At 37.1% G+C, this 17,847-nt stretch overlaps 1 protein-coding gene across 1 annotated transcript; it reads right to left on the reverse strand.

The window, feature by feature from the left end:
• Positions 1-723: 723 nt before the first annotated feature.
• On the reverse strand, positions 724-16,995 carry LGSN (lengsin, lens protein with glutamine synthetase domain). Its single transcript, XM_031667606.1, has 5 exons — positions 16,937-16,995; positions 15,960-16,141; positions 14,773-14,961; positions 6,656-6,822; positions 724-2,304 (listed from the first exon to the last, which is right to left on the reverse strand). Exons 1-5 carry the CDS (start codon positions 16,993-16,995, stop codon positions 1,105-1,107), a joined length of 1,797 nt encoding a protein of 598 aa, XP_031523466.1. The 3' UTR covers positions 724-1,104.
• Positions 16,996-17,847: the final 852 nt, after the last annotated feature.

The raw sequence follows: 17,847 nt of genomic DNA on the forward strand, positions 1-17,847 counted from the left end.
AAATCTGCTGTTTGATCCTAAGCAGTAGAACAACATTTTCATTTGCTAGTAAGTGGATTTTGGACTTCCTCCCAAAAGAAGCTAAACTTTAGTGATAGTTACAATATTATCTCATTCAAACAAAGGCCTGGAACATGTAATATTCTCTGGGGAGGTACCAAGCTCTGTGAGCAGCAGATTTAGTAATTTGAATAACAAACTTAAACTCCAAACAGCCCCGGCTAGCCAGGAAGTTGTTCTGACACTCCACAGAGCACGAGAGGTTTCAGAGGGACATCTAGTTTCAAAGAGTGAAGCAGAGTAGACAGAGCCCGCCTACCCTCACACACAAACTTCTTTCTATCTATACTTTATGTATCAAACTTCTATACGAGGCATTGTTTAAAGAAAGGCTTTAACTACTTTTAAAATCTGACCTCGTTGTTCCCAATTCCAATTCTATTCCTTAGGGATTTGTTTCTTGAGGACATTATAACCTTGAAATTCATAAGCTTTTCAGGAGCTAGTGGAAAAGCGTGAAAAGAGAAGTGACTTAGGGGAAAACTGCCTACCTGTCATTATTTTGGCAAAAGTTTATTTAACTTGTTTAGAAAGACCATAATGATGCACACAACCTAGATTCACAATATTATTTGATTAGCAAGACTATGTTAGTATATTTGTCTCCCTGGAAGTCATAACCTATGTGTACCATTAAAATTTTTCCTCCTTTTATTTTTTTTCTTTTTTAGTCATTTAAATTTGCTTTCTAATGCTTAAGTCTTTTTTTTTAATGTGCAAATATATTTATTGCCCCCCAAAATTGGATATTCCTATCCAGGTCAACATACACATAGGAAATGACTAACTGACAAGATCTGGTAAGTTTGCATATTGTAGCTTCACCACGACTTTGTTGTTTGTTTCTGTTATCAGAATCTTCTCAGCAGTCCTACTTCATCTGTCAAATATTCCATGGAGGAAAAAAAAAAAAAAAAAAAAAGTCAAAAGCATTCGTAGTCTTGTTATTGTTACTGTTGTTAATTACAAAAGTTCAGTCTTTGTTTTGGTAGATTAGCTTTAAGTAACAATTACATCTCTAAAGGAGTAGTTATGAGTTCTATTCTAAATAAAATACTCTAAGAATTTATTTCTCTCTGCAGCTATTTCTTCATTCTCCAACTCATATTTCTTCATGGCAACAAAATATCGAATAAAGGTTTCTCCTAGAGCCTGCCTCAGACATTGATCCTCTTCCAGTGCCACAAGGGCATCTTCCAGTTTTAAAGGGATCTCAGAAGTTTCCGCTTGGTAAAAGTCTGTGCTCTCATCTGGACCAGCCAAGACCTCATTACTGCTATGAAGTCCATCTAAGCCTGCAGCAACAGTTGCAGCCAGCACCAAGTAAGGGTTTGCTGTTGCTGAGCCTAGCTTATTTTCTATCCGGGTGCCTTTCTCTCCATGACACTTGATATTAAATATACAGCTGTTGTCATTGTATCCCCACGTTGTAGGCACACTGTCCTTCAGGTCTTTACTGTCCTTGGAATAACGCTTTCGGCAGCTAACAGTAGGCGCCATCAGGCAGCTGAGTGCGGCAGAGTGCTTCAAGAGTCCTGCCAACCATTTTTTCCCAGTGATCGTCAGCTGCTCAGTTCCAGAAGTGCTGCAAAACATGTTCTTCTTCCTGTCGACATCCCAGAGACTATGAGACAAAATCCCTGAATTACAAAATCCAGTCTCAATGAAGAAGCTGGAAATGTAATTGTATTTCCTTGCCACTTCTTTGACACCTGTTCTGAGGGTAAATGCATTATCAGCTGAGCTAATGCCAAATTCAGGCAGGAAACAGATTTCCATCTGACCAGGCCTGGTAGAGGAGGAAAAACTCTCAACATTTGCTCCAGTGTGATACAAGCCATCAACAAGTTCCTGCATGAAGGGCTGATCATGGTTATTTAAAAATGTTGAAGCAGGAAATGATATAGTCTTTGAATTTAAAAATTCGGGCACACCAAAAATGCAGAAATCACAGATGAAAGCAGAAAGCAGGGAAAAGCCAGAGGCCTGCAGCTGGCTCAGCTGCCTCTTTGCAATGTACCTTGGGGAAGTCAAAAGAGGCTCACCAGTCACAGTGAAAGTATCACATATCACTCTTGCAGTTCTATCAGCCCATGGCAAAACTCTAAAGGTTGATATCTCTGGCATTAGGACTATGTCACTATTAAAACATGTGGCTCTTATGCGATTCATTTCACTGTCCTTAGGATTCGGTATCACTTCAAGATAACCTCGGGGCATGCAAACTCCATGGCTCACTTTCTCCTAAAGAAGGAAAAAAAAATGAAGAAATCAGGTTTTGAAAACAAACAAAAGGGTTGGGGGAGAAAAAGCCTTGCTAATGAAAAAAAAATATATATATATGTTTAACATTTGTTGGTTAACACTAACTTGGTATCAGATAAACGTCAAATATTTTAAAATAAAACCCCTAAAGGCAACTTTATAAACAATGCAATGTTTTAAGCCTTGAAGGCCTTAAATGCTCTTAGATTTCAAAATAGCAGTTATAAATAAAAGGTATAATGATAAAGAAAATCCATTATAGCAAAAAATAAAGGTAAAGCTTTATGGAATTATTTGAAATTATCATCATCAAAAGTACTTCCTGAAGCACTTTTTATTTTATAGTACAGTTGTTAATTCTTCAGATAAGGCTTTATTTTTGCTTATTTTATTGTAACCCTGAGTTAACTGACCCTCAAAAGTCTACAGTAAACAATTCTCAATCCTTCTCAAATTGCAGACTATGGTCAATACTGTGGCACACAGCACATTTGTCCTAACACCAGGGGAGCCAGGACGCTGACAGCTGCATTCCTCTCTTTATTCACTTTTACAACCCATTTAAGAATTAAAAAACTCACTGTCTCAGAGTCCCAGAACCCTTGTCTGTGAATGTGGACCTGTAACTCCAAAGTTAGAGCTTCCAAAATGTTGTAACCTTCAAGTCAGCGTGAACTGGGTCAACAGATCTGCCTTCTCATCCTAGCTCTTTCATTAATTGCTTCTGTGAATTTTGGCAAGTCACTGGGTTATGTGCCTCAGCTTCCACATCGGTAAAACACATGTTAGACTAGACGATTGCTAAGGTACTTTCTAGTCGTTTATTTCTAGATTTCAGTGAATTTGGTCATTTATTTAACTTTTGCTCTGTGCCAGGCAACAGGGAAGCGATAAGGTTATTAAGTTGAACAGACGCGTAAAACAATTTCTGGAAATTATGTATTAGATATATCAACAAGGTTGAAGGTTACTTTAATAGATGGAGAAAAATCACTGAGTATAAAAGGTTGGTTCCCATGAAGTCAGTGAAGATCATGAGGTTAATAAAACAACCTAGCAATCTGTAAGCCAGATGCTTTCCTTTTCTTTCTTTCTCTTTTTTTCCCCTTATAAACAACAGAAACTTATTCCTCTTTAGTTCTGGAGACTGAGAAGTACAAGATGAAGGCAACAGCAGATATGGTGTCTGGTGACGGCTGCTTTCTGGTTCTTATATGGCTTCTTCTTGTGTATCCTCACGTGGTAGAAGGAAGCCAGACTATTTCTTATGTTACCTCCAGAACCCAAGAAGCATGGCTATCAAAGAGGGGCTGGTATTAGCCAAAATAATTTACTGGTTCACTCTTCTGCATTTGCCCATGAACCACTGCCTCCTTCACTTTCCACCATCTCTACACACATTTTTGAATGCTATTTGACTGAACTGATCCAAGTCTACTTTCACCAATAATAAAGTTGAGTGAGCCAAACACTATTTGGTGTCTACCTAATTTTCCAACTCACTCATAGACCTGTACATGTAAACTTTATACACACACACACACACACACACGCACGCATACTGTGGGATATTTGAATACTATAGCATGGAATCCTTTAATTCATATTTTCACTATAAGCAATAATGTCATTTCCCTGCTTGTCAGTTTTTTAGTTTGAAATTCCGTATATTAGTTCTTTACATAACTAAAATGAGAAATAATATATTTTATTCATGAGACTTCTATGAGTTCCTGCAATTTAAATCTGTGTTTGTATTCACTTGGCTGTGAGTAGTAGAGAACAGCTGGGTTGCCATTTCACTCCAATAGTCCTTCATGAACTCAAAAAATAGTAAAAAGTCACACTTTATTCTTTAGATTATTTAATCCGTATTTTTTTGAACACTCTTTTCTGGCACTGTAATTTGCTTTATTCTTTTTTTGGACATAGAGAATGCAAACTACTCTCTATTAGTTACGGGAAGTATATGAATATACATGAATATATTCATGATAATATATTGTGGGAAGCAGTGTTTATAGATATAAAGCACTGGAACAACTTCATCTTCAATATAGATCACTATGGGCTCAATAAAATGTTTGCAGAATAACTTAAACCTTATCAAAAATGAAACTTGGACCATAGTAAAGGTTATCTTTTGAAATAAGCCAAGAATTAGTTACGAGTCTATAGCAATGTATCATGTTTTGGCTAGATCAAATATAGAAAGAGCCTACATTATTTGCATATAATTTAAATAAATATCAACACTTTTGATAGAACAGAGATAATATAAGTTGGTTGTAAGGTTTAAACCTTAAACACCACACACACATGCAATGTTTAGGTTACTTTGCACAAATGAATTTTTTTTTTTTTTTTGAGATGGAATAAAGTACACACACACACACACACACACACGATATTTAGGTTACTTTGCACAGATGAATCTGTTTTTTTCTCTTTTTTTGGAGATGCAGTTTCACTCTTTTTGCCCAGGCTGGAGTGCAATGGCGTGATCTCAGCTTACTGCAACCTCTGCCTTCCAGGTTCAAGTGATTCTCCTGCCTCAGCTTCCCAAGTAACTGGATTACAGGCCCCTGTCATCAGGCCCAGCTAATTTTTTTATTTTTAGTAGAGACAGGGTTTCACCATGTTGGTCAGGCTAGTCTCAAACTGCCATGTCAGGCAGATGACCTCAGGTGATCTGCCCACCTCAGCATCCCAAAGTGCTAGGATTACAGGCATGAGCCACCACGCCCGGCTTCTTAAACCTATTTTTAATGTCTATTCACAGCAAATTTTCCAAAATAAATTATTTTGTCTTAAATTACAAATATTCATTGTGCTAATACTCATTATTTATACCTTCACAAGTTTCAAAAATGAATTTAAAGTGGCTTCTTAAAAAAATAATCTATGATCATTAAATGAGAACAAAATAATAATAATGAGGTAATGAAATAGTGAAGTTAGTTATTAGGAAACTGGGACTAAAAATAAATATAGCCATTGAGAAGGTGTATAATGAGTTACATTAAAATTCTCATGGTAGACAAACTTTTTCTCTAGCTAAACTCTAGAAAAAAAAGTGTTTTTTATATGTGGGATATTGAACAAAATAGCGAAAAATATTTTCAGTAACAGTTGGATAAAAAAAGTATGCAGAATTTTTCTCTTTGTGCCAATTATATCAATCCTTAGCAAGTATAAGCAGCATATTGTTTTATTTTTGTAAAAGGATTCCACTGAGAAACTAGAGTAATGGACTTGTAGGTGCCATTAGTAAAATAAATGATTAAAATTTGATAAAAACTGAATAGCAAACAGTTTTATATTGAGTTCTCTGGCAAGTACTTAAAGTGCCAGTTACTTTTCCTTATGATTGGAAGAGATTCATTTGAATTATATTCTGGGCCTGTCCACAAGAAAATCCACATTTTTTATAAAAATTAAACAACATATATTCTTGCCTGGATGAAGAGGAAACAATATCTGCAAGCAGCTCCAAATAATTCCTTAAGAAACAAGTTTGAATCTGTTAGAATTCTTTAAAAAGTGTTTTTGAAGATGTCCAGTTTTTCCCAACATGAAGCAAATTTAACAATTAGAATCTGATATTAATGTGATAAAAGTATAATATTTTAAAATAGTTAAACCTAGAGGATGCTTAACTTTCACACTTTCTTAAATAGTACCGACCTGATGTCCCTTGCTAAGAAATTTGATATTTAATTAACATAACAACTCAGTTATCAAAATAAACACATGACAAAAACTGATACAAAAAATTAAGGAAGTCTCAAAACAACAAAAACACAATATTTGTTGATATCATCATTTTCAGGAATTTAATAATATTCATTAAGTCATCCAACAACAATGGACTATTTTCTTATCAGAATTTGGAGCCGAAAGGAATATGGTTTTTATCTAGCAAATTATTTCTATTTAATCATTTTTTACTCTTTATGTTTGCTCTTGGGTCTTCTGTTGCAATTTTCTTGTGTCAAATAAAATACAATCTTCATAATTGCAGTAAGGGAGAAAAAATAATTCTGTAGAGCAAAATTATTCAAGGCAGAAGGACTAAATTTACCAGTCTTAATTAGTTTTGTATTTCTATTGGGTAAAGAAATTGCTGTTTGAGAGCCGAGAGTACACGTTTAGCTCCTTGGGGAGCAATAACATGTTTGGGAGGAACAAGGGAAGAAACAAAATAAGTTATTGATTTTCAGCTTGAATTGCTGTATAGATTACAAGAAAATAAGAAACAGTAATAAGAACCATTTGCCTGCTAATGGTCATGAAATTACATTCAGTCACAACTGTGTGTTAAACTCACTTGAAAAAAGTGTGCAGGGATAGTCTTAGACCTGGACACACCATGGAGGTCTGTTGCTTCAAATCGTACAAACTGGAGGCGATTTTTGGCCATGGCTTGTCTAATGTGTTTCATTCTAGAAGAGAGTTGAGGTGGGGCCAGAATTTGACTGCTGTCCCTCATGCAATCTGCAAAATAAAAAAAAATAGGTTCTAACTCAGGAGATCATGATGGACTGAGAAGCAAAAGGAGATTACAGAGTAGTGAATTAGTCAATATTATTAATAAAAACATTAATATTCATCATGTCACTGGCTTAGAGTTGGATCTCTTACCTTTCTCATTCTACCCTTACCATCTTCCCAAGAATATTGTGTCTAAACAACCTGAGATCATTTATCAGTTAGGACGAGGTCAAAATTGACATTATTTGCATAAGGATATAGCAAAATCATATGTAGATACTGAAAATCCTTTTGCTTATGGAAATTAGAACACATTTGCATAAGTTCACAGCAAAAAAGGGACCATAAAAGCCTGTCTGTAGGTGGCTATTATTGAACATATTTGGGCTTCTTGAACTAACTGTTAATTTCTAAATTTAAATTTCTATGTGATTAAAAGTGAATTTGGTTTTATTTTCTGGGGTTTTGTCTCATTCTGGGAGTATTTTACCCAAAGGGCTTTATATCTTTTTAATGGCATCTAACTCTAAGAAGTCTACACATTTCTGTCAAATTTAAAACTTGCTTAAATAAGCAAACAAACGTGTCTTTTTTTTTTTAAGAATGAGCGTGTAGGAGATGAAAAATCTGGACTGTGTACTCAATTTAAAATTAGAAACATAAAAAATGTTCTTTTCAAGAATTTAAGATAGTTTGCAAATTCCAACTTCAGAGCTAGAAGAGAACTTTGGAGATAAATCATTTAATCTAACCAACTCGTTAGCTTGAGTCCCAAAGTGGCACAATGAGTTACTCCAAACCACACTATCAGTTCACTGCGGAACTGAAACTAGAATGCAGAGTTTTGATTCACGCTGGGTGGTTTATTACCACAAATTAAATTAGTATGTCTATAGCACATAGAATTGTCAGGCAAATAGTATACATTATAAATGTTAGTTGCTGTCAGAACTTTTAGGAGAGGCAGCAGAGTGTAGTTTGGGTTAGCACAAAACACTGAAGCCCATCCACCTCCATTCCAATCCTACCTTTGCCCTAGCAACAATCTTATCCTCTTTATGCCTTGAATTTCTCATCAGTAACATATGACCTACTTCACAGGCTTGTTAGGAGGATTAAACAGGTTATTAACAGTTACTGGCAGACAGTAAGCACCATATAAGTGCTACTTAAATGCATAAAGTGAGTACAAGTACTCTAGCCCTAGTAAATGGTATCATGATCAAGTCTGCAACCAAACACTCATCAATCTGTCACATCATCGATGTTGAGCAGCTATAATTCTAAAGAGATACCTGAGTATTCTTTTGCAAGATATAATTAGGCTTTAAAACTAAGCATAAAGATTGACAGTTTAGAAACATAGATTAAGTAGATTTTAAGTACACGAAGCATGGGAAAAACAAATTACTGGTTCCATATATGCAAATACATTAGTGATAATGTGCTATCACTGATACATTTGGCTACTCTGAAACTCTGGAGGCTTTATAACTACCTTCCATTTAAAACAAACAAACTGTAGCAATTAAAGTGTTTCATGCTAAATTAACACTTGCTGTATTCCCAACCTACTCTGAAATATTAGGTATTCAGCCCAAGATGAATAATGCTCCTTAAAGCAAAATTGATAGGCATTTTAAAATATGGAAATTTGGGTCGTGCGCGGTGGCTCACTCCTGTAATACCAGCACTTTGGCAGGTTGAGGTGGGCAGATCACTTGGGGTCAGGAGTTCAAGACCAGCCTAGGCAACATGGCAAAACCCTATCTTTACTAAAAATACAAAAATGTGCTGGGTGTGGTGTTGTGCTCCCGTAGTCCCAGCTACTCAGGAAGCTGAAACACAAGAATTGCTTGAGCCTGGGAGGTGGAGGTTGCAGTGAGCCAAGATCGCACCACTGCACTCCAGCCTGGACGACAAAGAGAGACTGTCTTAAAAAATAATAATAATAATATGGAAATTTTTAGATAATGAATATTCTAAACATAATAAGAAATTATACATAAGCTATAAAGAAGACATCCCTTATAAAAGGAGAAAGGTAATTTTATTGGTTCACCAGTAATAGGATAACAGGTAGTCTTACTAGCTTTTTGCTTTATCTGTGTCTCCTAAACTTTCTACAATGAATACATATTACTTTAAAATAAGAATAATATTCGGCTGGGCACGGTGGCTCAAACCTGTAATCCCAGCACTTTGGGAGGCTGAGGCGGGTGGATCACGAAGTCAGGAGTTCAAGGCCAGCCTGACCAACATGGTGAAACCCCATCTCTATAAAAATAAAAAAAAAAAATTTTAAATAGCCAGGCGGTGGCATTCGCCTGTAATCCCAGTTACTCAGGAGGCTGAGGCAGGAGAATCTCTTGAGTCCAGGAGGCGGAAGTTGCAGTGAGCTGAGATGGTGCCATTGTACTCCAGCCTGGGCGACAGAGTGAGACTCCATCTCAAAAAACAAAAATAATCAATAAAAATAATAATAATATTCATTCACTCAACATAGATATTTTTCATCATCACATGCTATTCATACTGAACGTGTATCTGGGAATCAGCCAGGAAGAGCCCTACCCTCATAGAACTTTATATTATAAAGTGGGGCAGGTATAGATAATAAACATGTCATCAAATGCAAGGGTGGGATAAGTTCACACAGTAAAAGGGCTGAAAAAAGAACAAAACAAAACCATAATCACCTGAAGTATTAATTGTGTGAGACTTGATCACAACATAGACAGCTCTAACCCTTGATTCATTTTGAAGTCTCTAAGTTGCTCTGTGACTGGACAGCGAGTAGAGTACATGTATTAGTTTGCTAAAGCTACTATGACAAATGCCCCAGACAGGCGGCTTACACAGAAATTTATTTTCTCATAGTTCTGAAGGCTAGAGGTCGGAAACCAAAGGTGTCAGCAGGATTGCTTCTTCTAAGGTCTCTCTCCCCTTGGCTAATAGACAGCCATCTTCTTCCAGCACCTTCACATGTTCTTTTCTCTGTGCGTGTCTGTGACCTAATCTCTTCTTCTTAGGAGGACATGAATTATACTGAATTAGGGGTCACCCTGCTGACCTCATTTAACCTTAATTGCCCCTTTAAAGAGTGTACCTCCAAATTCAGCCACATTATCAGGTACCAAAGGTTAGGATATCATTTTAACAATTTTGGAGAAACACCATTCAACACATAACAGTATATCATTCTGTTTCTATTATCTTCAGTGTCCTTATTGGCACCTGCCACACTGTATACTCACATGTTCCTGTCATCCCCCATTGCCTATCAGCTCCTTGAGAGCCAAGGCTTAGTTTTATCTGCTGCTGTTTTCTTGGTACTTGTAGCAGTATAGGCATCTCATAGCCATTCGACAAATATTTTTTAAATAAGTGAGTGAGTGAATGAATGAATACATCCTGTGTGATTTGACCTTGTCTAATTGATAAGTAAAAGTTGTCATCATATATTTTAGTATATATCCTAAGTATTTATTTTTCATTTAAAAGTTTAATTCTTTCACCAAATATGAGAAACCTATCCAATCCCATTTCATTTTCAAGGCATCAACTTATCTTGCTGCATCGTCTGAATTTTTCTTCAATAAATCATACTTGTTATTTACAATTAAACCTTTTGGTCAGCCTTTCCCAGTGGCACAAGATGAATAGCTGGCAGATAATTGCCAGTTCAGGAGCTCATTTGTTTTTCCTACAGTGTGGTTCCTGGGAGATTTTCTTCTTTTCTATTCCATCAAGGGATTAATAAATTAAATCAATGTGTTTTTATAGAAGATGTTTTAGTGCTGTGCATATTTAGGGAAAAAATAAGAAAATATTTTTTTTTAAAAAGTCAAAGCTCTATAGCAACTAGTAGGCCTTGGAAAAATTTTGTCCGTGTTCAGTGACAATGAGGACATATATCAGTTATACAGAACAAGCCATGGTCACTTATAAAAGGGAGATTGAAGAGACGTTTGGGCTTCAGAAACACCAATTCAAAGAAAGGGAAAAGTGCATTTGAGAGAAAACCCTGGAATACATTCAGCTTATTGCACACCTAGTATAATGTACCATGCTGTTTCAAGGTCCAGCCGTCTTTCATCATTGTGGCTATGGTGAGAGTCACCCTGTTTGTGCTACCTTCTGGCCACATCATATTAGCGCAGACATTGTTGGAAAGCCCAGGTGGCAGAATAACCAGGTACAAAGCAGGGAAAAAAAGCAATACAATAAAAAGTGGGAGGGAAAGGGGGCTTTTCTTCGAAAAAAACAAAGTATTATTTTTGGAAAAACTCAGAGAAGTTATTCCAAAGAAGAAATACCATATCAAAATTCCTTACACTTATTTTTGGGGTTTATTTTTAAATCTATTTTTTAATTATGTATATGTATTGGTTTGTGTTTTAAGTTTTTGGTACTGAGGGCCTATAGAGAACTTAATACACTCTGGGCCAAAAAGGGAGCTTCTAAGCTAAAGAAGTTGAGTTAGTAACGGTACCCATGCCCTAAGTCACAACTGACAGTGCAAAGAGAGCTCACGACACAAGATCTTTCTCCAGATTTCTGGCTTAAGACAAAGAAATGGTAAATCCATCTCTCTTTTGCAGCTAAAACTAGAATATATAAAACAATGACCATAAGCTCTGGAGGAGCCAGTGTGGCCAGCAGATGTTATCTGATTAGTCTTCCCAGTGTTCAGAAACTTTTTTGAAATAGTGGACAGCACTTCACTATTAGAAAATTTTATGTAAAAATCTTGAGTTCAAATTTATTTTGAAACTAGATCTGGCAACCCTGGGTAGGTATTTCTCCACAGCAACAACTGGTTGGAACTCTGAGGTAGTCTAGATGGGCAGGCAACCTCTACTTAACGGGGTGGCAAACATTTTCTGTAAAGGAACAGATAGTAAATATTTGAAACCATGTAGGCCATATGGTATTCGTTGCAGCTACTCATTTAGCACAATGTCATCTTAGCACAAAAGCAGCTATAAACAATTTGTAAACATTACTTAGAAAAACTGACCAGCAAGCTGAATTTGGCCTTTGGGCCATAGTTTGTTGCTCTCTGCTCCAGTTTACTCATGACCAGAACCACTCCCTATGTTCTTATACCAGCCCATCTTTTGTATTAACTGTATGGCTCCTGTGGACATTTGTATCAACAGCTGCCTGATGTTCAGAGGTTGTTAGTGCTCATGCTCTTCACTTTGGAGAAATTCATAAAGCCAAAGTAGAGAGAAATTCAGTTATGAGAGATGGTGTGGTAGTGAGATGGGAGAGTCCCCTGACCTCCTCGCGGGCCTTGCAACGGGGACATGACTCATTTACCTGGCCATTGCACTCAAACCACTTATGGGAGTGGGGAATGTGCAGGTGAGCCAAGGTGAGCACTTCCGGGTTGCAGCCCTATGGCAGTGTTTAGGGGTGTTACCATGCTTTTTTAGCTCTGCCATCCACGGACGACTAAGTGTTACCCAGCTCAGTGGAAAGTCCGGGTAACAGTCTTTTACACCCTATTCTCTAGGTACCCCGCTCCTTGTCTGGAGTCCAGGAAGAATCAGGTCACATGGACTAGAAGGACGGCGAATGTGGGGATTTTATTGAGTGATGGAGGTGGCTCTCAGTGGGATGGTTGGGGAACAGGAAATGGGATGGAGTGGGAATACGATTTTGCCCTGGAGTTTGGCTGTCCTGTGATGGATCTCCTCTCTGACCATCCCCAGCTAAACTCCTCTCCACCTTCAGATGCTCCTTCTCTGCCATGCTGTTCTGCTGCTCTGTCAGTGGAGCTTGGGGTTTATATGGGCATAGGATAGGGACATGGTGGGCCAGAGTGGTCTTGGAAAAGGCAACATTTTGGAACAAAAACAGAAATGCCTGTTCCTATTCAGGGCCATGGGTTTCCAGGCTTGAGGGTGGGGCCTTTGCTGGGGAACTGCCCTCTTCTACACAGTATTTCCCTGCCTCTTCTTGGTATCAGTAGACAGAATAGCCCTACGAAAATTCCTACCATACCTAATCTCTGGAACATGTGAATATGTTAAATTGCATGGCAAAAGGGACTTTGCAAATATAATCAAGGTTATGGACTTTAAAATAGGGATATTATCTTGGATTATCCATGTAAGCCCTTGAAATTAGATGGCTTTCTCCAGCTGAAGGCAGAAAAGGGATGTGGAAGAAGGGGAATTCAGAGAATTTCTAAATATGAGAAGGATTTGAGGCATTGTTATCTCTGAGATTTAAAAAAAAAAAAAAACCGAGAGAGGCTTCTGGGAGATAAGGGTCACCCTAGCTGACAGCCAGCCAGGACACAAGAACAGTTCTACCGTCACAAAGAACTGGATTCTCTCAACAATCTGAATGAACTTGTAAATGTACTGTTCCCTGGAGTCTCTAGATAAGAACCCAGATGGCAATACCTTGACTTCAGCCTTGGAAAGCCTGAAACAAGGAAACCAGATGAACCAACCTAGACTTCTAACATACAAAACTGTGAGATAGTACACTTGTATTTTCAAAAAGATAGTAAGTTTGTGGTAATTTGTTATGGTGGCAATAGAAGACTAATACATATAGAATTCTGATAGTGTTTATTTTCCAGGCTGTAGCTCCTCCTCAGGCCCTGTGTGTACTAAAGGATTTAACCTTGCCCAAAGAAAGCTGTGGTCTCTGCCCTTGGTCCCTTCCAAACAGTTAGAATGTCTTGCCTGACAAGAGTGTCTTTGTTTACCAAGAGGTTCTAGGCCACGCCAGAAACTCTAACAATGTTATTTATAGTGGTGACTTCAAGTCATGCAGTAACTGCTTGATCCCCAAAGGGGCTGGAGAGTGAGGTCAGCCAAATGCCCAGTTAACCATGAAGCCCCAGTAAAGACTCTGGACACCAAGACTCAAGTGAGCTTCCCTGGTTGGCAATATTCCTCATGTCATTGCCAAGAGAATAGTGCTGTCTGTTCATGTCTCCACTAAGAAAGGACAAGTGAACAAAGAACAAGTGAACATTCTGTGCTTAGAACTTGCCTGGACTGCCCATGGCAGATTTTAATCTGTATCCTTGTAGTGTAATAAACCATAACCTTGAATATAACAGCTTTCGGTGAGTTCAGTGAGTCCTTCCAGCAAATTATCTAAATTAAGGTTAACTTGGGGAATTCCAAAAGTTGTAATTTGTGTCAGAAGTGAGGGTAACATGGTAGACACTATCCCTCTAACTTCCCACTCTAGTATATTCTCATCTTTCCAAATCTTGTATGTTTAACCCTGTCATTATAGATTTCCTTTTTTCTGAGGCGGGTAGGGGGGTAGGGTCTCTCTCTGTTACCCTGGCTGGAATGCAGTAGCACAATCACCACTCACTGTAGCTTCAACCTCCTGGGCTCAAATGATCCTCCTACCTCATTCCCCTAAGTAGCTAGGACCACAGGCATGTGCCCCCACACACAGCTAATTTTTTTTATTGTATAGAAACGGGGTCTGCCTATGTTGCCCAGGCTGGTCTCGAATTCCACTTCTCAAGTGATCTCCCCACCTCAGCCTCCCAAAGTGCTGGGATTACAGGTGTAAGCCACTGTGCCTGGCTTTTAGATTTCCTTTTATAACCAATTTCCAGCATTTTCATTCAAGTGAGTTTTAATCAATACACTCATGTACCAAAATAGTTACATCACTATCAATCAGCCAGAAACTTAGAATAATAGGATTTTACTTTTAGAAAAGGCAAGACATCTTCCATTGCAACCCCGCTATTTTCCAGATGAACAGCCTAAAGGGTAAAGAAAACTACAAAGCATTTTATAAAAGATAGGTATAAAAATCTTTGTAAGTGTTCTGACTTCCAGGCTAGTATTCCTCAACCAACATTACATTCTCTCTAATTCAAATACAAACTTAGGGCTAGTGGCTAGAACCACATACCAGTTTGTTCCAGAATCCTTACCAGTAAATCCTTACCAGAGTTTGGGTTAAATTCACCTCCAGGAACATTGGTTGTTGTTCTGGGGGGCAATGGTGTTATCACTGTTGTCTCATCCTGAGACTCCTTGTCATGATGTGACAGATGAGACTCATCAGAGCCAGGTCCCGTGATGGGTTTGCTTGTATTCCCTAATTTGTGGCACACAATTTGGTTTCTGATCCTCTCTGTGGTAATAAGGAAAAATGTTAAAATATGTTCCCATTGTTTTCAGCTGTCTCTTAATATAATATGGAGAGGAATACTTGAGAAAATAGTATATTCCTAGCAGTGACATATTAAATGAGGGGCAATGGGAGTGGTCTACCCTAGTCACTGGCCAAGAAAGTGCATTGCTTGTAGAGAATTTAAAAACAGGCCAGGTGCAGTGGCTCATGTCTGTAGCCTGTAATCCCAGCATTTTGGGAGGCTGAGGCAGGTGGATCATTTGAGGTCAGGATTTCGAGACCAGACCAGCCAACATGGTGAAACCCCATCTCTACTAAAAATACAAAAAAATTAGCCTGGCGTGGTGGCATGCCCTGTAATCCCATCTACCCAGGAGACTGAGGCAGGAGGATCGCTTGAGCCTGGGAGACAGAGATTGCAGTGAGCCAAGATCATGCCACTGCACTCCAGCCTGGGTGACAGAGTGAGACTCTGTCTCTAAACATCTAGATTTCTTTTTATTATAATCGTATGCTGGGAATTCCTGGGGACACAGCGATTCCTAGGATTGAGCCTGTCGCCCAAATTAACTTCTAGTTTTAGCAGTGTCTCAGATCTGTTGAGATCTAATTGGAGTTCCAAAATGTGTTATGAAAACACCTTCCATACCATTCTTATGGCCCCTCAAATCCTCTGTAATGATTCTTGTATTCATTTTCAGAGCAGAAAACTGTCTCTCTTCCTACTCATACATTCCTCTGTTTTGTTCTTTTTTTTTTCCTACTACTATCATCCTAATCCTAACCCTCTTTACATTGTAAATATTTTGATTGGTTATTTTTATATATTCACATTGTAAGCTTATATTTGCCACCTTTTATGACACCTATATAAGAATAAATTTTATTTGTCCTTTTGCTTCTCCCAAAAAAGAAATGAAGATGTTTTATGAAAAGAAAGACCAAATGGAGATTGCCATTGACCACACCATTTCTGAGGGCTCAGAGTAGTTAGATACCATTTGAATTGGACATATCCATTTCTCCGACTTCAGTGGAACAAACATGTGGTTTAGTGACTTTCTTCCTTCTTAATTTATTCATGCTGTTGTCTTCAGTCTCATTGCCTTCATCTCTTGTTGAGTCCTGTTGATAATTAATAAACAAAAAGCCAAATAACAGATTATTCAAACAATGATATCTGGATGTCAAAAGAGTATATTTGAATAGCTCAATTTTTTAATGAGCATAGAAGACTTTTATAATGATGAAAATTTTGTCATTTCCACACTCACCTGAATAACTCAAAATTTAAAAGCCCAACGTTGTGCTGATAGGCCAGATATTCTCTATCTCCTTTTATATGTGGTACAGAAAATATTGTTAAGTTAATTAAAACCTTGTCTAATTACTCAAGATTTCTATGTTTATTTTTTACTTGGGGAATTTTATATTATTTATTCCTAAATATTTTTGCAAAACCTATTTTAACTAAAAAGTTTACTTTTTATGATTTCTATTTTTTAGGATTTCTAACCTTTTTGTCTGAAGGCATAAGCATCTGAAGAATTGTGTTTTCTGCTCTCTTTTTCCTTATGTAAAAAGAAAAATTAATAATGCAATTAATAATTGCATCAATATTTACTTCACTTCAAAAAAGTACTTGAGTTCATAAAGTGCTATTTTGTGACTGTGTTTTATATGTGTAAAACAAACATCATGACCAAACCATTTTATAGCTTAAGAAAAATCTAAGGAAATGCATTTAAAACAAAATAACCTAGCTTTCACAATCTAGTTATAATCTTCGACATGAGAGGATGTGCCCAGTGGGGAGCTGGGCAGTGAGGCAAGGGCTGGTGCTGGGAACTCAGGAATCTCAGCACTAACAGTGCACAGAGTCACCCGTGCAGTCCCAAGACACAAAAGCTGTCACTGAAAAAAATATACCAAAAATTTTGAAAAAGCTGACACTGATATTTTTAAGGTTTTTTACAAATCCCTCATAGTGGTTTGAAGAGAGAGGAAAGTGACAGGGTCAGGGTCAAAAAGCATGTCGTAAATGCTTTGAGCTTAGTATCTTCATGAAAAGCAGCCTCCGAGGGGGTTCACCTCTGTAGGCAAGTTATATAAATATATGTTGAGTAGTTGCTGGGGAGCAACTGTATCAGTTTACCTATAAAACCAGTTCATCCTCCCAAGGCTAAAACAGAAAAAGAAAGATTTTCATTTTTTGCTGTTTGTATGTAATTATGATGCATTGCTATTATTGTTATTAACAAAGTTATATTTCCTAGAACAAAGGCTTTTCTGTAATTTTAAAGTTTCACTTATTAGAAAATTGTGGTCTTTTTCACTCCACATAACCTTATATTTGGATAATATGATACTTAATATATGATATAATAAATAATTTTGTAAGTAGTTTAGGATTTAATTTCAATATTTGCATAAATTTTCCCAACACACTTCTGATAGAATCTGGCAGAAATATAAAGATTTATTGTACATGTTCACCATGTCTAAAATTGTTTTGCTAGAAATGCGTAGTCTATAATTTTACTTTTGTTAAATTCGTATGTATAGATTTATTTTTATTTATTTATTTATATAGTCTTTTAAAGAAGTATTGTTTAGAAAATGAAATACTTAGCCAGGTATATAATTATCAATGCAATATGAGCAGACTAAATTTGTCTTAGCTTGACCCTTTCTCATATATAATCTTTTCATATATAAATTGAAGGAATCGGGTGAGATAAACTTTAACATCTCTTTGAGTTTCAAACTCTAACCTCCAACTGAATAAACAATTAAATAACAATGTGTTAAAATTGAGCACATTGTCAAGCATGTTTTCTCATGGTACCCCTTAAGTTAATAAAATCTCACCATTTTACAAATAAG

This window comes from Papio anubis, chromosome 6, assembly GCF_008728515.1.
Source record: "Papio anubis isolate 15944 chromosome 6, Panubis1.0, whole genome shotgun sequence".
Taxonomy (NCBI): domain Eukaryota; kingdom Metazoa; phylum Chordata; class Mammalia; order Primates; family Cercopithecidae; genus Papio; species Papio anubis.

Coding starts and splice junctions, on each gene's coding strand:
- LGSN (XM_031667606.1), bottom strand. CDS start 16,995: ATGCTTTTTGACCCTGACCCTGTCACTTTCCTCTCTCTTCAAACCACT. Junction 14,962..15,959: donor GGATATGTCCAATTCAAATG/GTATCTAACTAC, acceptor TTATTACCACAG/AGAGGATCAGAAACCAAATT. Junction 2,305..6,655: donor TCCCTGCACACTTTTTTCAA/GTGAGTTTAACA, acceptor TTCCTTCTTTAG/GAGAAAGTGAGCCATGGAGT.